This window comes from Gobio gobio (genome assembly GCF_949357685.1).
Source record: "Gobio gobio genome assembly, chromosome: 9".
Classification (NCBI taxonomy): Eukaryota; Metazoa; Chordata; class Actinopteri; order Cypriniformes; family Gobionidae; genus Gobio; species Gobio gobio.
The window spans coordinates 49959112-49985914 of NC_137115.1; the positions used below are offsets into that span (position 1 = coordinate 49959112).

The 26803-nt window shown below is 37.8% G+C and overlaps 1 protein-coding gene across 1 annotated transcript in view; it reads left to right on the forward strand.

The window, feature by feature from the left end:
- The window catches only part of luzp2 (leucine zipper protein 2), a 299582-nt gene that overhangs the window by 257853 nt on the left and 14926 nt on the right, over positions 1-26803 (forward strand). Inside the window, exons 7-11 of the mRNA XM_079825036.1 lie at positions 1356-1418; positions 7083-7145; positions 9462-9524; positions 17213-17287; positions 17536-17703. Of these exons, the coding sequence (XP_079681162.1) occupies positions 1356-1418; positions 7083-7145; positions 9462-9524; positions 17213-17287; positions 17536-17703 (432 nt within the window). The remainder of the gene's footprint in view (positions 1-1355; positions 1419-7082; positions 7146-9461; positions 9525-17212; positions 17288-17535; positions 17704-26803) is intronic.

The window sequence follows — 26803 nt, forward strand, 5'->3', positions numbered from 1 at the left end:
GAAGGCAGCATATTATGCTCCAAAATCTCTATGTACTTTTCAGCATTAATGGTGCCTTCACAGAAGTGCAAGTTACCTTTGCCAAGGGCACTGACACAACCCCATACCATGACAGACCCTGGCTTTTGGACTTGTTGCTGGTAACAGTCTGGATGATCCTTTTCTTCTTTGGTCCGGAGCACACGGCGTCCATTCCTCCCAAAAAATACCTCAAATACTGATTCATCTGACCACAGTACACGTTTTCACTGTGTGATGGTCCATCCCAGATGCCTCCGAGCCCAGAGAAGTCGACGGCGCTTCTGGACACTGTTAACATAGGGCTTCCTTTTGTCACAGTACAGTTTTAACTGGCATTTGTGGATGTAACTACGTATCGTGGTACTTGACAAAGGTTTGCCAAAGTAGTCCTGAGCCCATGTGGTGATATCGCTTATAGATGAATGACGATTCTTGATTTAGTGCCGCCTGAGGGATCGGAGATCACGGTTGTTCAGCTTAGGCTTGCGCCCTTGTCCTTTACGCACTGAAATTCCTCCAGATTCCTTGAATCTTTTAATTATGTTATGCACTGTTGAATGTGAAATATCCAAATCTCTTCCTATCTTTCTTTGAGGAACATTGTTTTTAAACATTTCAATAATTTTCTCACGTATTTGTTGGCAAACTGGCGATCCTCGGCCCATCTTTGCTCCTAAAGGATTAGACCTTTCTTGGATGCTGCTTTTGTACCAAATCATAATTACAATCACCTGTTGACATCACCTGTTTCAAATCACATCATTATTTAACCATTTTACCTCATTACTAGCCCTAAATTGCTCCTGTCCCAACTTTTTTTGAAATGTGTTGCAGGTCTGAATGACAGGAAAGGATGCATATTTACAAATGACATGAAGTTGACCAGACAAAACATGAAATATTTTGTGTTCATATTGTCTGCAAATACAAGTCAACGTAAATTTAGAAATCACTTCTTTTTTTTTTTTTTGCGTTTTCCATACTGTCCCAACTTTTTCTGATTTGGGGTTGTAGCATATTAGAATTATTTCTGAAGGATCATGTGACACTGAAAATGATGCTGGAAATTTTACTTTGATCACAGGCATAAAGTACATTTTTAAATTCTACATTGTAATGATATTTCACAATATTATTTTTACTGTAATTTTAATTGTGAACACACAAAAAAAAATCATAAGGTCCCCAAACTTTAGAACGGTAGTTTATATTTTACAGCATACTTTATTCTTCGTTAAAACAGATTTAAAATCATGCACAATTTATGATGCTTTTTTTCTGTATAAAATGCCTCTGTGGCATTAACATGCAAGATGTTTTTCCCTTCCGTGCAGATAAAGTTTTTAAAGATGGAGATGGAAAAGAAGACAAAAATCATCAAAGACCTTCAGCAAGAGGTACCGAGCACCACTCACACAATTTTTAAAGAGGAGGAAGTATTATTAATGTATTAATTCTAAATATATGCAATAATGCCTCAGAACATCAGAGAAAAAAAAATATATTAATCTTTAATAGTCGTAGCATTTACAGGATATGTGAGATTTAAAAGCGATTAAACGAAACAATGTTGAATGTTTTCATTCATCAAGGAAGAGAACGATCAACAGCAGTTGTTTTTTGCCAACGGCTGGTCATAAATGAATGGAGAAATGATGCTATTATACTGCAATATGCTGTGTTATTCAAGGTAAAGTGTTAAAGGTGGTCTTTAATTGAACATGGTATTGAAATTGTCTCCCATAGTTCAACTGAAGTCAAGAGATGACAGCATAATAACGATTTCATTCAAAAAAGTACTGGTGGTAAGCTTATCACACTTTAGCTTATCATTCAATTTAGCTTTATAGTTTTACAAAATAATAATTTAAAGGGATAGTTCATGTCTATCTAAACCTGTATGACAACAACTCTGGAACTGCTTTAATTGTAAGGACAAAAAAACAGATACTTTTCAAAATGCCTTCTTTTATGTCCCGCAGAATAAAGAAAGTCATACAGGTTTGGAACAACATGAGCCTGAATAAAGTCTGACAGAAGTCTCATTTTTGGCTGAACTGTCCCTTTAAGGCTATGGGGTTCAAATCTGAATTTTCATGGCGGTTGTTTGAAGCGACTTGACTGCACTGTGCCCTATCTGCTTGGGTGGATCCCTGTGTCAGTGCCATCTGTAGCTGGGCAGCCTCATGTCACTTTTAATGACAGCTGCCATCTTTCTTGCAGACTTGGGCACTCGTTCTTCTTTTTCAGAGAGGGGTTGAGATGCAAGAGTGTGGATTTGATACTCGGCCAGTTCCATCTCATTGAATCGTATTGCAATGCTATTCTGCTTCATTACCTCAAACACCCTTTCACTTGCTCTCAGAGTGTCCCTTCCTTTCTTTTCTTTCTTTCTCCATTCTCATTCTTTCTCTTTCACACACAGTCATTTTAATGTAACACCTCTGTGACCCAGCAGCTATTATATATTCCCCAGTCAATTTGTTGGTGTGGGCCACTGTGACCTGTTACACGGCAGGTGTTGTAATTACAGTAAAAGTAGAAAAGAGCATGTTGAACTTCCGGCGTTAATTTAATGACGGAAGCACTGGACATATGGTCTGAAAAGCAAGTGTTCTGCTGGGATAATGGCTTTGCCATTTTTAGTTGTTTTGAAATTTCCTGTCAAACGTCCCTTGGTGGAAGTGAGTGAAACGCTGACCATTTCTGCACCCCATGTCAATGAATTGCACAATTTGGTGCAATACAGTGAAAATTGCTCTTAGTTAGACTGACGCAATCAAATGATGCAAATTCAAACAAATTCCGCCCCCATTTTATTTGTGATAGCATGCAACTTGCTCTCATTTTCAAAATGTTTCTGCCAAAAAACACTTGAATCGTAATCAACACTGTGAAGAGTGTCTCATTGTGTCTCACATACATCTACAAAAAGACATCACTGCCACTTAATTAAAAATTTTTGGACCCACTTTATATTAAGTGTCTTTAAATACTACTAACATTGAAATGAATAATTTGATTCAATGCATGTTTTTACATGTTAATTGTAGTAATAAAAAAAAAATAATACCTGCATGTAAATACAGCTGTAATTAATTTTTATAATGACCCTTCCCTTACCACTTAAAGGGATAGTTCACCCAAAAATGAAAATTATCCCATGATTTACTCACCCTCAAGTCATCCTAGGTGTGTATGACATTCTTCTTTCAGACGAACACAATCTGAGTTATATAAAATATGTCCATGCTAATCCAAGCTTTATAATGGCAGTGAATGGCAACCCAAAATTTGAAGCCCAAAAAAGTGCATCCATCCATTATAAAAGTACTCCACACGGCTCCGTTAATAAAGGCCATCTGAAGCGAATCGATGCGTTTGTGTAAGAAAAATGTCCATATGTAAAACTTTCTAAATTAAAATATCTAGCTTCCAGCGGACAGCTGTCTGTATTCAACAACAAAAAAAGCGTAACTGGCATAAGCTAGAAGCTAGATATTTTACTTTATAAAGTTTTAAGACAGGGAACAGCAACAGCTTCTGGGGACAACCTCCCATTTTTTTTAACTGGGAGGGCAGCGTAGATCCCACATTGAGAACAGAGCCTGAATCTGTACCGGTACCCGAAATTTGGTACAGGTACCCAACGGAACCTTTTTTCGATACTTTCGGGATGTTTACATCAATAACTATAAATAACCTGTAAGTCATTTATAGAAGTGTTATTGACATTATGCCAGAGCTGCCCTGGTCTCTGTCTGCCATTGTCTTTGATGTTTGTATACTGTAATATTTACTAATAAATAGTAGGCTACTAGGTACTTAAATTTAATTAATAAAAACAACCATATAATTTTTTTCTTTTCAATTTCATTTCTACGAAAAGATTTCCCACAAATTATGTGTTGTGTATTTTCTGGTAATCAAATGAAGACATAAGACATTCATTTAATTTATCTTTTAACTTCATTAAACTTTTTTTGTCAAACAAAGTGCTGCACAACTGAGCTTTATACGGTTAAAATTAAAACATTAAAACAGAAAATTGTAATTTATTACTTAAAAAATAAAGTTTTGATTATTATTATTACATTAGTGTTAGTATTATTCATTGAGACGTATCTAAATTCTACTGTATAACAGTGATGTATTTGTCAAGATAAACCAGACTTTTATTTTGACGGGTTGCCGTGAAGACCTTTGAATTTCTGTGTTTATGATTTTCCCAAATGAAACGGTAAAATGCTCATAAAGTGACTCTCAGTGGCTCTGGAGATGATGTACGTGCGTTCATGTCCTCGTATGAGACGGAAGAGATGGAAACACGCGACCGTCATGGTGATAGTGAGCTCGATAGTGTGTGTTTGTGTGTGTGTGTGTGTGTGTGTGGTAAACTGCACTTCTACGGCATTCATTCGCAAAGAGACACGCAGGATTCATATTTAAATAGTCTTTTTACGGTTTAATATTCACAGACACTAGTCTATATCACCAGATGCGTTCTCAGTCACCGAAATTTGGTACCGATTGATTTAATGTGAAACGGTACTCGGTAGTACCGACGTAATTCGGTCGGTGCCCTTAAAAGTACAGAGTTTGGTACCCAACCCTACCAAGCAGGCAGATTGAACTGAAGCTACGCTTAAGTAAGGAGCCCTGTTTGAGAGTTGCCAATTGAGTGCATAGGAATCGGATTAGCTGATATGGGCAGGGTTGGAATTTTGCCAATCAGCTGATAGCGGAGCTTGACTACGTGGCATGCCTGAACTAACGCTGAATGCTTGATATATAAACGCGACAGGGGGGTTGGCGTCACAACCGCTTTGTTCCCATGTGGACTGTTAAAGAATGTGACACACATGTCTCCTGGAAATCCTGGAGATTTCAACCAATCAGTGTGCCGACTTCGAAACTTCCCTTCGCTTCGACTTCAAAGTGTTTCCCATTTTGTGTGCCATATGCATCAGATGTTCAGACAATGGTCCGTGAGCATGACGTCTGAAGCTGAGACTACCTTAAACCATAACCATTCCACCAAAACTGTCCCTAACCTTAAACGTGTCCCACCTCAATAGCAGCAAAAGTGTTTTGCAATACAAAATAAAAACTTTTTTTATGTATGTACATAATAATTAAAGACACCTAATATAAAGTGTGCTACAATATATATATATATAAAACGTGAGTAGTTGCTAAAGTCTTAGTGGTTAAGACTGTTGAGACAAATAAAATGTATTTGTCTCTTTGTAAGTTTGTCTCTTTGTAATCAGTAATTTTATACAAGTGTGTACACTAGTGCTCAAAACATTTGTTAATGTTATGAAAGAAGTCTCTTTTGCTCACTAAAGCTGCATTTATTTGATAAGAACAAAAACAGTCATCATTTATACCCATTTTGCACTATTTTTCATATTGTTACATTTACATGTTCATTTAAAAAAAGTGGTCACTAGGTTTTTTTACAGATTCAAATTCATCGCTCAACACCATTGCTGAGTATTTTTTCCTTACAACTGCAGTGAACCAAAGTCTCGAAAGCGTGAAAACATGTAACCAATCCCATCAACGTGTGGGCGGGGCTTTTCTCCACAGACTTTCTATGATGTTCAAAGCTTTTCAAAGGATGCTGATTGTTAGAAGGCAGCTGGATGACTCTTAGTTGGCGAACGGGAACATAGATTGTGTAAAATTAGCAACACATTATTAGCTGTTTGACCACGTAGTCAAGCCTATGGCTAATCATATCAGTTACTGTTGTGTGTCCCACAAAGTTTCTGGTTCAAACATATATGGCTGAACTAAACTAATATTTCCACTTGCCATTGTGCAGTGTTTACTACAGTATAGTTGAGCGAGTGGATCAGGTTGTCAGAGCTGGTGTGAGTGGAGACGGGGCTAATTTGCATATTCATGCTTCCGCGTATACTAAATGAAGCAAGGGTGGAGTTACATTAAAGCTATTTTAAGGCCCGCAGAAATTATTTTCACAGGAAATGTGATTTTGATCATCAAAGATGAGTTTTAAGGTATAAAATTATTGACAGCTGGGGGACTTTAATGACCTGGAATGGTAATGAATGAGAGTATGGAATTGCTGTTAATGTATGACATGAAATTAATTATAAATGTTGTGTCTAAAGAAAATTAATCCAAGAACTCTCACATCCTTGCTGTCAATTTGTGTTAAATACTGAAACGTTTTTGTTAACAGGATCTCTCTGTTTACGCTGAATACAGAATACACAAATATAAAGGCTATTGCATTGTTGGCTTAATATTTCAGTGTGTACTGTTATTATGCACTAAAACAATTAAAGGCAATTGTACTTCTATTGTCACTAACTCTAATTGCATGGTTGCTGGTGGGTTTTCACAGCAAAACATAAAAATACCAAATTAGCATCACAATTTTGGAGAAAAGCCTCCTAGAAAGTCAGAAACGAGGCATTTTTTGGACTGCAATTATCAGAAAAAAAGTCCTGTGAAATCCTGGTAGGTCTGAATCTGGGTGACATTGCCAGTAAAAGCCTGTACATTTGCATGTGAGCAACACAGAGACAAAGGAAGTGAGAAATTGAAGCAGAGAGAGAGAGAGAGAGAGAGAGAGAGAGAGAGAGAGAGAGAGAGAGAGAGAGAGAGAGAGAGAGAGAGAGAGAGATAGTGAGAGAAAAAAAACTACAGCAAAAGGACACGAACAGAGTGAAAAAACAGAGGAGGAGGTGGAGAAAAGCACTAGATTAAACTCAGCACCACCATCATCTCTGTATTGATTCTTAATCTACCATCATCTATTTCCATAAAGACATCCACTGCAGGTTATTACAGAAATGAGGCATATACTCCTGGGTCACCTTGAGCTTCAATAAGCTTGTGAGGGAACTGTCAAAATGAACTCTATGGAAACAGTTGAGGCATTGCTTTTGTCTGCAGGGACAGGGTACCATTATATTGAGTGTATTTACCTAGATAAAACAAGACGTCGGGGTTTGTTTCATGCTTGATGTTACAAAGCCGTCTGTACAGTATATCTCTGTTTATTGCCTTTTCCTGCCTTGCAGAATAAAAGCTTGAAGAACAAACTTCTGTCTGGGAACAAGCTCTGTGACATACATGCAGAGGAGGTATGTAGCGCCGGACTGTTGCACACACAAACACAGTGGAAAATATTGCAGCGTTTATTGTCCATCAAGCTTCAGGCCAATATGTAATATTGCTCTCAAGAACCAGCATTAACTTCTTGAGCAATTTGAGCTACAGTAGCTCGTCTGTTTAATTGGACCACACGGGCCCAACGTGGATCAATGAGCCCCGGCCGCCCATGACCCAGACGCTGGTTCACCACTGTTCCTTCATTGTTCCACTTTTGATAGAGACTGACCACTGCAGACCGGGAACACCCCACAAGAGCTGCAGTTTTGGAGATTCTCTGACCCAGTCGTCTAGCCATCTCAATTTGGCCCTTGTCTAACTTTCTAAAATCCTTACGCTTGCCCATTTTTCCTGTTTCTAACACATCAACTTTGAGGACAAAATGTTCACTTGCTGCCTAATACAGGGGTTTTCAAACGTTATGATGCCAAGGACCCCCAATATGATGAAACTTTTATGAGGGACCCCCATATATTTTTTTTATGTATGAAAAACATTAAAAACGTTTGCTTCCAAACTTAAATTGGCTATATTTAAAGGGATAGTTCACCTAAAAATGAAAATTATCCCATAATTTACTCACTCTCAAGTCATCTTAGGTGTATATGACATTGTTCTTTCAGACAAATGCAATCAGAATTATATAAAAAATGTCCTGGCTCTCCCAAGCTTTATAATGGTAAAATTTGGCAAAAATTTGAAGTCCATAAAAGTGCATCCATCCATCCATCCATTCATCATAAAAGTGCCCCACACGGCTCCGGGGGTAAATAAAGGCCTTCTGAAGTGAATCGATGGTGTGTGTAAGAAAAATATCCATAATATTTAAAAATTCTGGAGAGTATGTAGGCTATACAGCAAGACACATTTAGATATGAAACAGTTAGAATGTTTGTTAGACTTTAACCATTTTTGCTTTGTCTTTATTCTCTGGAATTTTCTGGGGACCCCTTAGAACCTTCTGGAGGACCCCTGGGGGTCCCCAGTTTGAAAACCCCTGGCCTAATATATCCAACCTGATCGGTGTATATGTTTATAGTATAAAATTAAGTTTCATGTTTATGATTATTAACAAAACGTTTTTCTCTTAAACGCAGTGGCCAAAATCTTGCTTTCCCATCATTTGCTTTAAACTTGAAACGCACACACGTCTGGTTCACTATTTTTGTGGAGACTCTCCAGATATGTAATGATTTTTATACTGTACAATCTGTATATTGTATCCCGTTACACTAACCCTACCTCTAAGCCTGCCTATCACAGAAAACATTATGCATTTTTACATAAAATAAAAATATATATAACATAGGATGATTTATAAGCCGTTTTCCTCATGGGGACCAAAAAATGTCCCCACAAGGACAAGATTTTCGATGTTGCCATCTTTGTGGGGACATTTTGTCCCCATAAAGTTGGGCTTACCAGGGGACACACACACACACACACACACACACACACACACACACACACACACACACACACACACACACACACACACACACAGACATATTTGTCTAGCTATCCAAGTGAGGACATTCCATAGGTGTAATGGTTTTTATATGTACAAACTGTATATTCTCTGCCCCTACACTACCCATCATATATACACACACACACACACACACACACACACACACACACTGTCCAACTTGGTGCTCGATTCAAGTGCAACCAACTTGATATTACAAACTCAACCTCCTTGTCATTCCAAGCAACGGAAATTGGCTAGGTAGACAACAAAACGCAAGTGTTATTTTGCTTCTCTAAGGGGGAAAAGAGTAATGAAATGTCATTAGTTTTGTGGAGGTGTTGTACACTTCAGTTACTAAGAGATTACTAAAGACACTGAGGCTATAGAGAAAGCGAAGTGTGTGTGTGTGTGTGTGTGTGTGTGTGTGTGTGTGTGTGTGTGTGTGTGTGTGTGTGTGTGTGTGTGTGTGTGTGTGTGTGTGTGTTCCTGTGAATGTTTACAACGGTGGCAGCAATCCACAGGCAGCAAGCCAAGACAATGCCATACCATGCAATACGTGTTATTGTGCGAGTGTGTATGCCTGAGTGTTGATGTGTTAATGTGTTTGCGTCATCAAGTGGTCCCTGCAGTCCACTGAAGGGAAGAGTTTTATATTTTCTTGCTCAGTGATGGTCTCTCCTTTGAATTGGAGCTTTGCCCAGCAAGTGTTCACAAAGGAACACTTCGGCACGGCCACAAAAAGCCCGCTACACAATCTAAAACCAATTTTACTATTTGAATAAGCTAACGCACATTCTCTCTTATCTTCTTTTTGCAGTCCAAAAAAATCCAAGCCCAACTGAAAGAGCTGAGGTATGGCAAAAAGGATTTAATTTTTAAGGTAAGAACCAAACAAAGAGGATGTGTCATTACTGTAGCCTTGCATGATGCGCTGGGGCCTTAGTGTAAAAAGATGATTTTACCTGAGCAGGTCTGAAGCTCAACGCTATTGTGTGTTGTCTTGTTACTGTAACCATTGACAATGTAAACTGAATCAGAAATACCATGTCAGTCAGTCAGGACACATCACCAGATGCTTTAGTTAATTTGTGCTGAGAAAAGCCCATGTAATCTATCGAAACAGGAATTTTCAGCTTGTCCTTCAATAAAATATCTACTGCACTACCGTACAAAAATGTGTGGGGTCGGTATGATTTTTTAATGATTTTGAAAGAAGTCTCTTGCGCTCAATAAGGCCACATTTCTTTGATCCAAAATTCAATAAAAACAGTAATATTTCTATTTTAATGCATATTAAAATGTCATTTATTCATGTGATGCAAAGCTGAATTTTCAGCATCATTCCTCCAGTCTTCAGTGTCACATGATCCTTCAGAAATCATTCTAATATGCTGATTTGCTGTTCAAGAAACATTTCTCATTAGCAGTGTTGAAAAGAGTTTTTTTTTTTTTTTTTTTTTTTAAGGGGTTCAGGCGCTGAAACCCTATTATACTAGTTAAAATTTCCAGGGACCAGCATGCCCTAAAATAGTACTCACATCATCTACAACGTCAAAGGCTTGCCCTGATCGGCCTGTCGGGGGGGCACTACAGTGGTGTAAAATATGAAATCACGCATAACTCAAGTGTCTTATATCGTTGGAATCCTTGGCTCAAGACAAAATGCATGTCTCTGATTCGACCGTCGAGTTGTGAAATTTTCGGCTATTTTGGATTTTTTTGGAAAACATACTTTTACGAACTAGTCCTAGGTTTTTGGTCCGATCGGAACGAAACCAAACCAGTGCAGCAAGATTTTCTGGAGTCTGAAAAAAGGTTGAAATTTCAATTCACGGTCTCTAAGTGCCGGCAAAACATTTAGAAGTGGTCGGAGCCAAAAATGCCTATAACTTGTGAAAATAATGAGATATTTTCACCAAACTCAGCACACATATAAGAGCTCATTCTGTGGTTGCGTGAAAAAGCATGTGGCGACTGGCCACTTGGTGGCACTATAACATGGAAAAAAACATAAAAAGGGCTATAACTACGAAACCCTAAGTCTGATTGACTTAAAAATTGGCATGCGGTTTCTTTGTCCAATGTCCAAGACTGCTTTTGGGGAAGTTTGCGTATCTCGAACAATGCAGCCGGAAGTGACCAATGAAGTTTGAGCAGCTGTCAGACAAGGTTAACGGACGCCGATGGGAACAAAACTCGTTGGGCCTGCTTGACTCACCGTGAAAAATTCTAAAGAAATCGTCCACTGGGGGGCGCCTTTTCATTTTTCCCATGCGTAAAGGATTGTATACCACACTATTTTTCGCACACGCCCAGGACATTCTTACCACATGGCAGAACTCCTGATTCTGAGCAACTCTAGATCGGAACCAATCCAGAGCAGCAAGATTCTCTGGAGTCTGAGTGTCAATAATTATCAAGAAAAGTTGACATTTCAAAGGGCCAGCAAAACGTTAGAAGTGGGCGGAGCCACTTTAACTCAAATGTCTATAACTTGTGAACAGAATGAGAAATTTTCACCAAGCTCAGCACACGAGCTCATTCTGTGGTCATGTGAAAAAGCACATGGCAACTAGACACTTGATGATCCTATAACATAGAAAAAAAAAAAACTGGTTATAAGTATGCAACCATAAGTTTGATTGACTTGAAAATTGGCATGCGGTATCTTTGTCCAAGGTGTCAAGACTGCCGTTGAGGACGTTTGCGTATCTCAAAAAACACAGCTGGTGGTAACCAATGAAGTTTGAGCAGCTGTCAGCCCCTTTCACACAGAAATTCCAGAAAATACACTGATAAGGTGTCCCGGGATTTGGTTCATTCACACTGCCAGTGATTGTATGGAATCTGTGCATGTGTTCACACATATCCCGTAAAGATCCTGTAAAGACACATTACATCAAGATGTGACATGTAATCTCCCCAGTGTCTTAAATTTGCTTATGATCTGCGATTTTTCTGTCTCGAGAAACCACGCTTGTGCATTTTTTTTCTGATTCGATCATAAACCAGCGCATCGTGCACCATTCCACTAAGGTGTTGCGGGACTGATCCTGGCAAAGTAACTAAGTCCCCATCCCGGGATCAATCCTGGGACGTGTTTGCGTTCACACAGAAGGGACTCTAGCAATATGGCAATTTTCTGGGATCAAAGCTCTGTGTGAAAGGGTCTTTAGATGAATTGAAAGGTCAACAGAACAGCATTTATTTGAAATAGAAATCTTCTGGAAAATTATATATGCCTTTACTGTGACTCTTTGCTGAATGAAAGTATTCATCTCTTTTAAAAAAGAGAGAAAAATCACACAGACCCCAAACTTTCCAACGATAGTGTATATATTGTATACCAATGGAAAAAGAGAAATAAAGTCAAATACAATTTGCTATAAATTCAACTTTTATGAGAACAAAAGCATTTAGAGCTTCCACAAATGGTCCGAAAGCCAAACACCTCTTATTCCAAATGGGGTCTTTAACCTCTTTTAACCATTCTGACTTCTGAGATGCTTTTGAAAGTGCAAACAAAGCAATGTGAATGTCACCGTCATAAAAATCATACACAATAATCTGCATTTTTGGCCAAAATAAAACAGATTAGTGTTAATATGTGCACTCTAGTTGAATGGTTTGACCTTTTCATGTGAGATGAGAGGGAAAATTCATGTATAAAAAACAGTGACCTTTCCTGCCATGTAGGTTGACCTTTCCTCTCTTATTTGCAGTGTTATATGGGAAAATGTCAGCTGATATTTCCAGCACATTGCCCTTTGGTGCCATCATACAAACACTGGGTTTTCACCCGAAGTGCATCACTTTAAATCCTTTGCTTTTTAATCGTCAAGACAGGCTAACACGTGTTTTTAAGAAAGAATATTATCAATTTTGCTGTTCAAGGTGCCTGCAAAACTTTTTCAAAAAGCAATATCCAATCGGCACTTACTTTCTTCTAATGTGCTTTTATCTATGCTGTACATCTATTTCTGCATCGCCCGTTTAAAAATCAATGAAGGAAGATTATCCTTCCTCCTTTTATATTCATGATTAAAGAAGTTATTTTCAGAGTTAATATCTAGAGTTGCCTTTTAAGTACGAGTCGGTTTGAAGCGGCATTGTTCGGTAATGGGAAGCAAAGGTAGGATATTCAGAGGCTCGGGATAGCACAGCGAAGCTCGAGAAGGACAATGAGCAGGATTGCTTTGTCAAAGTATTTCCCCCAGATCCAGCCAGCATTAAATGGATTTTTTTCTTATTCAAAGTGCCGCCATTTATCACAATCACTTTTTGTTGTGAAGTACCTGAATTATGCACATCTACTGTATGTGTCAAATTATTCATAGGAACAGACTGTTACATATTGTGTGACATTGCTGTTTGTTCAAAATGTATTAGCCTTTGCCTGGTACAGTAGTTGCTCTTTATCACCTGTTTTACCTTCAGTTCTCTTCTGTTCCCGTAGCAAAACACCTTTTTTGTTTAGAATTTGGCTTTCGTGATCCATCTCTTCTCTTCTCTTTTGTGCTTGAAAGATGTCTGTGAAAATAATTACACATGGATTAAAGATTAAATAGATTAAATTGTGATGGCAATGGCATAATAGGCTCGTTATAACACACAATCACAATGATTGCAAATTGTTCTTTGTTTTAATTATATTTTGAATAGTTTTTTTGTGATAAATCGGCAGCTGCTTAACAAGCAATTAAGGATATTTCACAATCTACTGTGATTATGGTAATATTACATTGATTGAAAACAAATCCCATTACAGAATATCCCACAATGCTATACATTTGTCACTCATATAACAATGAACATTCATTTAGAGGAGTTTTTCTCAACTCGGTTCGTCAAGTGTGTAGCCAAACAAACCACATAATCAACCAAAAAATGTTTTTCTAAATGTTTTTCTGATGCAAGACTTTTATTCAAGAGGGACGGTACTTCGTCAACAGTTTTTGAGAAATACATTTGCATGGTTTCAATTCCTAAAAATTTGGGTCGCAGCTTAATGACCATGGGAAAATGTGGGTCTCGTGGCCAAACCAGTTGAGAACCACTGATAGAGAGTCATAAATGCATTTATAATGTAAAACTAAATTAAATATTAAAGATGTGTTTGGTTTGTCCAGCCAGCTGCATTGATGTTTTGTTTCACGTCTAAATTACTTATGTTTGTTGTGTAATAACTCTGTGTGTGTGTTTGTGTGTACATGTTTAATCGCTGAGTCACTGAGAAAAACACTATCTAAGAGCTATTTTTCTTTAGACTGACGTCTTCCATTGATTTTGTTTCTTGCTCAAAACGAAAGGCTTCAGTAGTTTCGAAAGGTTTCACCTCGTTCCCGAAAAGCTATTCACTTTTTAGCACAAACAAAATAACTCTTCATCTATTTTTCATGATTTCAGGAGCATTCAAACTTGTGAAAATGCAAAATCATAGCCTGTTCATGTTAGATTTTAGATGACTTAAGATGAGCATATTTAAGAAACTGTGTGAACATTTAAATCCATTCGGTAAAGAATGAATACCAATTTTTTCTCTTATATCCAAGCTTGTTATTTTACATTGCCCAGATAGCGTGTGCTAATCATCCCAGATGGGCAATCTCTGTTACCTATTTAGATCTCAATGAGTCTGTTGTTGACTGCACACACTAGTCACAGTCAAATAGCAATATTTATGAAACTAAACTAATGACATACTGAAGGCAGGTCCTTATGTACTTCTGCCTGAATAAAGAGCATCATGCTCAATTATATAAGGATTAGAGTTCACTGAAGCAAAAGTATGATATATTGAGATAAATATAGAAAGTGAGCAAGCTTTTATATTTAGATCTGCTAGAGATATTAAGATAAAAGTAGCTAAAAAAATTGGGTTCTTTGGTTTGTTTGCACACTTTCTATGAACAAAGTCTCTGAATGCATTAGCATATAGAATTCAAATATGATTTAACCCTCTGGTGCTCTTTGGCTGAAAAATTTTACTTTTTTAACATACCTCATTGGAATGGTAAAAAACTTAAAGGTTGGCACTTGATATATAAACACATGATCAACACATAAACACGTGATCCAAAAAAATAAATAATGGACATGATTCGAAAAGGTAAAATAGTCATAAATGGGTCCACAGTCAAAAATAACCGCATTGGAATGATTGAGAAACAAGTTTCATCTAGTGGAAACGTTTGGTACTGCGACCAAACAAAATCTTACTGAAAGCTCATTTCTTGAGATATCGACTACAAATTTGGAACACAGCTTGTGGAGATTTATGGCTTTGATTTTCCTCAGTTTTAGAGCAAAAAATCTAGAAAAAGTGTAATAATTATAAAAGTTTTTGTGCATTGTTCATAATGATAACATTTTATAACTAGAAGTTCACTTTTTTTTCTGCCAAGTGTCATTTTTAAAAAGAAACTTAAGTCTGTGCTATGGCAAGCCGTTTTGACTTCTATTCACTCCCAGGATATGAATTCTTGATATCAACAATTCAATTTCCTTTAGTAAAAATGTGAATTCTTTATATCAACAATGACCTCATCACTCACAGAAATTCCTGATATCAAGAATTGAATTTCAACCAGTAAAAACATTTAACTAGTGAAAAAAAAACTGGGCTCTATTTTAACAATTTGAGAACATGGTCTAAAGTGCAGTACTTTTGCTAGTGTAAGTGGGGCTATGGGACACCTGAGTAAGCTCCAGTCTCTTGTAAATGGGTTCAACGTAGTAATGCAGGCATACACGTAAATATACAACTTAAGGGACTTTATTTATTTGTCAGAGCTCATATCGTGAGACACACACACACACTGCAGTCCAACTCACTTCACCTGCCTGCTCTCTCTCACTTTCTTTGTTCATGTCCCTTTTTTACATATAACAATAACTGCGCTCCATGTCAGCGCGCCAGTACGTATTAATAATGTCACCATTGCATCACACAACAGCAAACCAAATTACCCAGTTTACATATTACAAAATAATCACAAAATAAATTTTACACTAGTTTAACGATGGGAAAAATGGTTGGCACATTTAAATACGCGTGTATTGTCACGATTGGTTAAAATAAGTAGCCAATTTCATTTGTCATTACTGCAAATAGGTAATTCATGCAATGACTATCCATTATGATATGTAGGCATTTTGATATTTATGTACACACAATGATAATCTTTTACATTGTAATCCTTTTATTGTTAATATTTGGCATGTTTGTGTGCTGCTGCGCATCCCTGTGTGTGTAATAAGCAGAGTGTATGGGCATTGTGCACCCACCTATAGGCACATATTAGTAACACGCTCTTTAAATAACAAAAAATACTGCGCTATTGACATTAGACCAGGTTTCAGCTGGTCAATGGATGTCGTAGTCGTTTTCAGTTCCTCAAAATAGCAACGCGCCTGAACATACCTTGTTTTCAGACCAGCGCGCCCATGGGTGCACAAATGGGCGCAAGTGCATTTGCTATTTAAACAACCAGGCGCAGGATGTGAAAATGATAACTGCGTCAGGCTGAAACTAGCAAGAAACACTTAAGTTCTGCCTGGCGCTGCATTCCGCCTTGTGTATGATAGGACCCACAATAACAGATATTTAGTTGAAATTGAATTGTTGATATCAAGAATTCATATCCTGTGAATAAATAAAAGTCAAAACAGCTTGACATACTGTGCTCCAAAGCATTCAAGATTTAGGACGGTTTAAATTGGAAATTTCATTTTCAGGTAAATTAATGGATTATAACTACTGCATACATATAATTTAGTACCATAAAATCCCCTAAAAAAATACAAAGTATTAAATAAAAATATTTAAAAACACAAATATAGTACGTTCATTTAATTGAAGAAAGAAAAAAAAAGACAAGAAAAAAGGTCATTTTTTGACCACCACATGAGCACCAGAGTGTTAAACCTGGAAATGAGCAGCAGGTTTATAGAATTTTTAAAGCAAAGAAACAGGTGCAAAATAAAATATTAAAGAAATGCTTATTTAAGATTCTGGGCTGTTTCTAGGTCACTAATCAAATAATGAAGTTTACACTGATAATGTTCTTTTTCCACTGAAGCTCAAGATGCTCATTGGATCATTTGCAAATCAGTCTGTAATTTCACATGAATTATTCTTTTAAATGATTCTCTTCAACTACGCTGATAATATAATTTGTAATGAAAAATGTGTTGAATTTAAAATGTATTATACTGTTAAACATTACCGATTGGTTAAATTTAGAAATGACATTTCCCCTGCTGCCTTAAAAATAAAAACGTAAACTCAACTTAGAGATAATCTTTGTTTCAACTCACAAATAGTCAAGACAATGGAATGCTCTGTTTAATTTTTTAAAACCTATAAACTTTAATTCAAAATTCAAAACTTGTCACAGCAATTAAAGAGAAGAAATACATTCAAATAATTTAATGGGGCAATCATGTTTTACAGTGAGAAGCATTTTTTCTAGACTTTCGGAGCCCACTTTAAATATAAATAGACAGTTTGAACGAAGACTGTGAGTTTGATACGATGATAAGAGGATCGATGCATCTTCTGTGCAGGGTCAGCAACTGATGGACTTGGAGAACAAACTCAAAGTAGCCAAAGATGAACTGGAGAAGGCAGCGCTGGATAAGGTGAGACGTGAGCCGATCCGCTTCATCATTCCAGTTCAGCTTTAATGTTTTCCCCTTCTGCTATCTTCTAAAATGTAAACTTTGAGAATGAATTCTATTATCTTTTTAGGCCAGGGATTTTGCAATTCCAGCAGAGAGCGTGAAGCAAATGAACAGATAAATGGTTTCAGGACAAAAGGATAAGATGACAGCGTGATAAATATTTGCCCATTAATCTCATGTGTGTTGTCTCACTTAATTTGTTGCAGGAGTCACAACTGAAAGCCCTGAAGGACACCGTACATATCTGCTTCTCTTCTGTCCTACACAGCCAGACAGGAAGTTTACACAGATTTCCAGCTACGCCCACCAACCTGTTGAGGTACTCGGCCCTGGCCAACAACTCAAGAGTCACCTTTCAACAGCCACATGCAAAGGTACCGACTCCGAAAACCGTTCTATGATGTGATCAAAAAGCATGATTTTAAACGGCCATTAGATGTCGTATGACCAAGACTTTTTATTTTGGTTTATTCATGTCATAGTCATTCCATCAAATATTAAAGGGATAGTTAATCAAATCTATCATTTATTCAGCATCACTTTCTTTTCATCTCCACAACACAAATGGGCAAACAGACGACAGCGTTGTCAAAGCAATTGCCATTCACACGAATCCACGAAAATGACTTCAAACGCTCTATTATTCATGCCAGGCCAGTAGATGGCGATGTTACTTTGTAAAGAAACACTACGTGCCTATTGAATAAACACATAATACGTATGCGCGTGACGCCACCGTTTTCACACATTCACGTTTTGTAGTTTACGCGAATGTAGCGACTATGAGTCAGATAAAATAATAACTCAACGGGGAACTGAATTAAAATGAAAGACTCGAATGACACTGTATATTATAAATAATTCAGAATTAATGTTTACCCCTTAACTTATTCGTCCGCCGATATGTAAGAACTTAAAGGGGGCTCTGTTAAAGGGAAACATGTATATTTAGCTCAAATGAATGAATTTAATGAATTCATAGGGAATTTTGAGAGTCTATTTTACAGCCGAGCAAATGACTCTTCTAGCGTTCATTTGAACGGGCCGTAAATATCAACTCTGCAGCGGATATTAATATCCGAACAATAGTGAAACACTATTTAACAGCCAGGTAACTTAGATCGGCAGTTCAAGACATTAAATTGATAAGCACATAACACAAGAACAGTTATCTTTGAATACAAACGGAACTTTATTGATTAATCTAACACATCAAACTAATATCTAACATAAACACACACACTCGCACATTCACACGTTGCAGAAAGGAAGAAGGTGAGGAAAGAATAAGTTCTAAGAGAGAGAAATTATGACATCCTAAGCAATCTATGCATTTATGACACATGACCTGAAGAAACCATTGATCAGTAATTTAACCTCCTATCGTTTCTTAGGCAGGGTTATTACATTTGATCTAATGCACCAGTTCAGCTCGAAATCAAGAGGCGTTACTTGCGTTTGTGTTTCGCGTGTCGTCTGACAAGGGGGTTCCCTTCTCCTGGCTGGACAGGGGTTTTCCCGGATCTTTGATTCGCTGAAGGTCTGGTCGACATCGGGGGAAGCCAACCACGTGGGGTGTTGGCGGCTGGATGGAAGTCTTGTGGGCGTTGTTTGAAGTTGGAGCGCGCTGTTAGAAACTCGTTGTTGAGAGACTTTTGCGGCGAAACTTAACAGAACCCGAGACTTAACGGAAATAAAATAAACTTTAAGTAAAAGAAAGGAAAGTGAGAGAAAAGCAGATGGCCTGAATGAAATCGTTGTTAACCCATTTTCTCTGTATTGGTCTGTCACGATCGTCAGATCGTCTCCTGGGAGCTCTCCGTTCAGAACTCACTCTGGTCAAACTGCTAGGCCTTAGCTCATCTCTGAACTGCGAACAGGCCGCGAACCAGCTCGAACCGAACTTGACTCAACTGCACTCTGAACTGGTCTGTACAGAACTGCGAACAGAACTGTGAACAGAAACTGAGAACAGAACTGAACTCTTCGTTCGTGTTCTGAGATTAAACTCAAACATTTGCCCATCCCCTGGATGGGTTCTGGCCAATTAGGCTTCAGGGGTGACTGTGTCTCCACCCCTCCCACAAAATTGGGTTAACTATAGAATTTAGTTTCCTGCTCTTAAGCAGAGAGTAAATTTAGACCTAATTTCTTACTATAAGGACATGATCAATTCTATAAAGATTTCATTCAGCTCATCTGTTGGATTATACCCATACGAACGCACTGGTACCAAACACGATGCTTTTTCATCCACTCATTCAATAGTTACATAATTGCATGAATTGTGAGTAATATACATGCATGATAGTCACGTGTATCAGTTGTAAACACACTAAAAAGTTATGTCGAAGGCTATTTGAATGAAAGTCCAATAATCAGCGATTTGGTGCACTCATATGTAACAGTTTCTGTGAGCTTGCTTGGAGTTTTAGCTGTCACGTGGAGTTCATTTACTGGTCATGCAAAGACAGAGATCTGGTTTGTTTCTTTGTCTTGTGAACACAAAAGTCCTCTGTCCTTCCTCGATAACTTGAGTTTCGAGTCCATAGGAAGTCAGTTAATTATTAACTATAACTGGTAGCTCCGGGCAGAATCTAGCCCCCATCTCCCTCGTGATCGATGGTCGATTTCCGGGAGATCTGGAGCTGAATTGTGCTTTGTTGAAAAGGATGTTAATTTGATCGAATCATTGGAAGATTAACTCATCTAAATGTCTGCGTCCATAATTGCTACATTCGTTACACGAAGACAGTATTGCTTTCAAACACTTGCACTTTGAAATCTGTTTTCAAAAGTTTCGGTGTCCAGGCCCACAAAACACTGTTGTTGGGTAAATGAATGGCCAAAAAGCATACAAAGTTTTCTGTTTTTAGTTGAAAATGGCAGGGCTGTGCACAGACATTTTGGAAAACGAGTTGGAAAATAGGGCACCCCTTTTATAATCGTTTTTGTTGTTGATCATCTTTTAATTAACAACACTTTTGAACACTAAAGGGCTGTTAAATCAATTAAATGACAACCGCAATTACTGCAATTACAATTGCCCAAATAATCTTATGAGATTAATGTTCTAATTATGACATTTTGAATAAAGAAATTCGGAGAATCAACAACGTTGTGTCTAAAAATGGTCAAATCATATGATCAACTTGTTTATTGAACTTTAGTATAAAATAATCATCACATTTCGCAGTCGTGCTGATATTTGAGAAAATATCACTCTTGCTTGTATTATGTAACTATATCATGTTATAAACACAGAATACAAAAACTCGTACAAAGGCAATTTATATCTTGAATGAATGAATGGGCACTGAAGCTATCAACCTTCATAAACAACATAAACATACCATAAAAGTATGCGTACAACTAGCTATATTCAAAATCTTCTGAATCCATATGAAAGCTTTGTGTACGTAAAAGACCAATGCGAAAATCATTATTCACTCAAAATCTGCACGTTTCAAAGTAAAAATGTGCCACGTTCTATCCAACTTATTTGGCAAGACATTCATTTATATATATATATTAGTGCTGTCAACGTTAAAGCGTTAACGCATGCGATTCATTTAAATTCCTTAACGCGTTAAAATAATGTAATGCAATAAACGCAAATAAATTACAGAAGTACGTGAAGCTGCGTCTTTAACGTAATATTCGTCACGCAGTCAGATGATGTTAGAAGTCGAGAGTTTATCACAATCACACTGAGCATCTGCAGCACCTGTGACCCTGGTAAGAGGACATCTCCATTCTAACTCTTTAACTCCATTCTGCTTCTGTTTGTGATCAGGCCATTTTGAGCCGTAAAACTCTGGAAAAGTGTTCAGTGGTCCAGTCATCGAAATCATTCAAACAGTCCAAACACAGCGCTCATGTAAAGACGGCCAGGCTGATCACATCAGACATTTCAGAGAGAAGAGAGACTCACATTGTGTCTTTAGTGAATTGTTCGTTTCAGTGTGTGCTTTGCTTTAAAACACGACCTCTGTCATATTCTGCAATTGTTTCTGAAGAGCGCAATTTTGGTGATGTACCGGAGTCGTACAGTAAGCGCGCGAGTGTCTGATGCAACAAACAGTATCTATGTAGGCCTGTCGCGATAACACATTTTGCTGGCCGATAAATTGGACAAGAAATTATTGCGATAAACGATAATATTGTCGTTCTGAGACCATTTTCTTCTAAAATAATGATAATGGCATAATAATGCAGGTACACCTTTTCAAAGATCAATAAACTTTTATTTCTAAAGACTATTTAACACTGAAAACGGAAAACATTTTAAATATCCACAACAAATGAACAAAACAACCAAAAACAATAAAAGCAATGGACTCTCAGTCTGTTAACAAAAAAATGCACTTGAATAAATACCAAAAGCAATAAATAAAATGGGTGAAAACTGCAATGGATGATTGTGTTTTAGGTGCGTAGGGGTGGCACAAAACCCACGGTTCGTATCACGGTTTTAGGTTTTAGGTCTTGTTGTTGTTTTTTCTTTTAATCGTTAAAGGGTTAGTTCACCCAAAAATGAAAATTCTGTCATTAATTACTCACCCTCATGTCGTTCGACACCCGTAAGACCATCTTCAGAACACAAATGAAGATATTTTAGTTGAAATCTGATGGCTCTGAAAGGCCTCCATTGGCACAATGCACGGTTCACTCTATAGACCCTTAAAAGGTACTAAAGACGTCGATACAAAGTCCATCTCACTACAGTGGTTCTAAAATAACTTTATGAATCGGCGAGAATAGTTTTTGTGCGCAAAAAAACCCTAAATAACGACTTATATAGTGATGACGATTTCAAAACAAAGCATCATGAAGCTTCGAAACGTTATGAATCACTGAGCCGAATCATGATTTGGATCGCGTGTCAAACCGCCAAACTGCTGAAATTTGGCGATCCAAACTGCTGAATCGACTCACTGATTCATATAACGCTTCGAAGCTTCATGATTCCGTGTTTTGAAATCATCATCACTATGTAAGTCGTTATTTAGGGTTTTTTGCGCACAAAAACTATTCTCGCTGATTCATAAAGTTATTGTAGAACCACTGTAGTGAGATGGACTTTGTAACGACGTCTTTAGTACCTTTTAAGGGTCTTGAGAGTGTACCGTGCATTGTGCCAATGGAGGCCTTTCAGAGCCATCAGATTTCAACTAAAATATCTTCATTTGTGTTCCAAAGATACGGAGGTTTTACGGGTGTCGAACGACATGAGGGTAAGTAATTAATGACAGAATTTTCATTTTTGGGTGAACTAACCCTTTAACACTCCAGAAATGTACTTCAGTGTATGATATTTAGCTTAATTATCCACAATTTAGGATACAGTATTAAAACATTTTGTATATCATGTAATCATGCACAAACTGAATTTGACTTGACTTTAAGCACATTATTGGAACCATCTCTGAGGAAAGCTTGGTGAGATTTTGATACAGCAAGAGACAAGTCATCGATGACATGCTTTTCATTTATTTGGCAATAAAAGGAGAATATGTATTGCTATCTCTTCAGGAACTTATGTGCCTTTTTAGCACACAAAGATTGAACTTGAAGCAAACAAAGTTTAAGCTGAAGAATTAACTTGCATTTATCAAACTGCCAACTTCAGTGTAGCTTTAAGCCTTGTTTAAACTCGACGCGTCCGCATGAGCGTGAGGGTGCGCGCGGCAAAAATGGCGTCAACCCAGAGTGGGCAGCAGTGCGTGTTGACCCCATAGAGAGAGAGAGAGAGAGGGGCGAGGAAAACAAACAAGCTTGCAAGTGGAAATTATCACGGCCGGAAAAATTATCGAGCTAATTTTTTTATTGTGCGATTAATTGATTTATTGACTATCGCGACATGCCTATATATATGTGCGTGATCTCGATCACTGATCGCACGCTGCATTCATGTACAGACCCATTTCAGTACATGTGTTGTTTCCACACACACTCGGGCAGGATAATGTTTGATTTGTCATGTGTACGTTGTTGTGTTTAGTAATCGTAGGTTTATGCAGTCAAAGCGGTTGATTTAGGAGTTGTTTTGGCGCCTCCGTGTGGTCATGTTCGGTATCGCAGCTTGACGTCTAAAATGAAAACAATCTCGTTGTTGCTCTGTATACACACGCACTATACACTGTGAATTCGGTAAAGTTTTTTTTTATGTAATGGTTTTTTCATTGGTGCTTTTGGAGTCTCTAATGATCCCTGAAGCTTGCAGTTTTGTGAGAATCACCCTTCAATCTGATTGTTTACTTGAGATGTAGCAAATTATGAAAAAATGAATGCGTTAATGAGATAAATGGCGTATGCTTAATTTAACGATAAGTGTGCGGTTGATTGCGATTAAAGATTTGAATCTATTGACAGCACATATATATACAGTGTGTATATATATAAATTTACATCACATTTCTTTATTTTTCTGCAGATACCCTGACTATAACATGCATTTACAAAATTTTCATTTGATGCTCTGAGGCAACACTGCAATCTTAGGGTTGAATGTCATAATTCGCAGAATACATACTGTCATCCAAACTGTTAAGTAACAGTTTCAGTGCGTACATTACTACTGAGAACACAACATTAACAGTGCTTGATTTATTTAGCAGACAGTGTGGGAGAATCTGCGTCTATTTTTTCCCCTAGATGACGCAAAAGCACTCAGCCTCGGTGAGAAGTGCTGCTAAGAATCTCAATGCTTATATGCGCTACCCAGAGGACAAAGCAGTGCTTTTTGATTACGCTCCAATACTCTTGTCCATAAGCGAGAGGTCTCCACAGAACCATATTAGAGAACATCAAAAGACCTCATAAAACAAGGCTTTAGCCTTCCGCTTTTTTCTCCAAATAAAATTTATGAAGGAAAATGTTAGGTACTGAACATGGTATTCAGAATGTATTATTGAGCACTCACGAAGACATGAAAGGAAAAAAAGATGATGCAGCATCTTCTCATACAGTCATATATTTGTTTAATTTCCTTATTCTCAATTTTTCGTCATCTGAAGTGTCTGTGAGGCCTACAGCGAGACTTTCAATTGGAAACCGGATTTCAACCCTGAAAAGTTCAAGATGTGTTCTCTTAAGATTAAAAATATCTGTCCAAGGTTTTCTCTCAAGTACAAATCACTTTCTCCCACTAAAATTAAGAGGATGAGCAGAAGACATTTAGTCCTCCTTACAGTGTCCCATTCAGCATTTCATTACAGTCCCTATTCATCAACTGTTGGGAACGTAATGAGCCTTAATCCATTCCAAACAGCCGTGCAAAACCTATACTGTCAGCCAGCGCACACTAGTCCCTGCTGCTGAAAGATTCATCAGCGTGAGGTTTTAACAAACAGCCAGTTTTAAATGATAGTCGCTTCATGTTTAACAGCCGTTGATAGATTGGATGTGCTGTCGCTTGTTAAATTGCACGCAACATTTATGTGTTTGTGCTATTTGCCTGTTAGCCAATACTGTGTATGTGCAGATTATTTACATCAAAAGATCATTATGCTATTATTAATGCTAATGAATTTTAGAAGTTTATCATTTATATAGTTCCACAAGCAGCATAAAAACACAAGCTTAAGTGTTTGAAAAAATGTTGTATGTTCATTTTATATTATATATTTAACAATGTTTTAATTTACATTACAACCATTAAAAATATATATATATGCTTTGCTAAGATCATCAAATGCATGCCAGTATTTAAGAAAAAAAAAGCAATAATACAATTTTAATACATGGCTTAAAATAGTGGGTGTGTCCACTCATGATGGGGGGGAGAGAGAGTGAGCCAATCATCAGTAGTGGGCATGTCCACGCATGATGGGGGAAGGAGAGAGAGGGAGCCAATCAGCAGTAGTGGGTGTGTCCACTCATGATGGGGGAGGAGAGAGTGAGCCAATCAGCTGTAGTGGGTGTCCACTCATGATGGGGGAGGAGAGAGGGTGAGCCAATCAGCAGAAGTGGGCGTGTCCACTCATGATGAGGGAGGAGAGAGGGAGCCAATCAGCAGTAGTGGGTGTGTCCACTCATGATGGAGGAGGAGAGAGTGAGCCAATCAGCTGTAGTGGGCATGTCCACTCATGATGGGGGAGGAGAGTGAGACAATCAGCAGTAGGGGGTGTGTCCACTCATGATAGCTGAAGCAAAGCAAAACAAAAAGGAAGAAGAAAAAATGAACATACAGTACACAAGAGTATATAAAAGCAAGAGTTGGTTGTTAGTCGCCAGCAGCTCCAGACAAACAATAACACTCAAGTGGGGAGGAGAGAGAGTGAGCCAATCAGCAGTAGGGGGCGTGTCCACTCATGATGGGGAAGGAGAGTGAGCAAGGGGGTGATTTGAAGAAAGACTGTAGAAAGAGAGATGGCTGGGAGACATTACAAAAGAGAAAAGATCAGAGGAATTTCAGGCAAGAGCTTTAGGACCTGCGTTAATATTAGAAAAGCTTTCCGGCACTGGAGAGACCTAAGCGGGAAGGCCTGATAATGGATGCTGAGGTTGTGTTGTTTCTGCTCCATGCGTGAGCAGCATTGGTTTGCTCTGTGCTGTTGTTGTAATGTTAGCTGTAGTAACAGGACAGTTTTGAGTGTTATAGTTTGTCTGGAGATGCTGGCGACTAACAACCAACTCTTGCTTTTATATACTTGTGTACTGTATGTTCATTTTGTCTTTTTCCTTTTTGTTTTGCTTTGCTTCAGCTATGATAAAGAGACATCAAATTTAGCATTGTGTGTTCGTGCATTTTGGGGGCAGAGCAATGAATTTTGGGCTGTTTCTCAGAAATCGCTTACTGCACATTTAACTAAATGCATTACACATAATGTTCATTATTAGATCATGCTAACTAATGTCAAATGGAATCTTATTATAAAGCGTTACCACAATCTCTTTTCCTGAACAAAACCTGCCCAGGATCAGGTTAGTCATGCAGCATTTTTTTTACCTATATGCCTTCAGAGCCAGAGTTTGTTCAAACTAATCTGAAATGTAATTGTGAAGCCACTTAACCTGCCTCTCAGAGACCTCAGATAGCTGCTGATTGTTGTTGTTGCTGCTTATCTGGAAATTCCTTAAAGGTAAAGTGTCTGGCAAAACTATTTCAGCAATTCCGTTCCATGTCTGTTGTGCAGTCATTACATCATCTTCAAATACCTTTAATAAGTCATATTACAAGTAAACGCCACATAAAGGCTAGTTTGTAAATGCATTAAATTGGCAAAATAGCTAAGAGTTTTTTTTTTTAATCTCTCCATCTCATAACATCAAATCATGGAAATGGATCATGTTAACTCATGTTGATCCACTATGTACAGTTAAACACAGTTAATTAACTGACAATCTGAACAAACCGAGAACCGAAATATTTATACCGCTGCTTTCCCTGCAGGTATTTCTACCAAACATCCGCTAATTAGCTCATCTTAAACCAAGGAGGCCAAGCCGATTAATTAAAGCAGGTGTTTT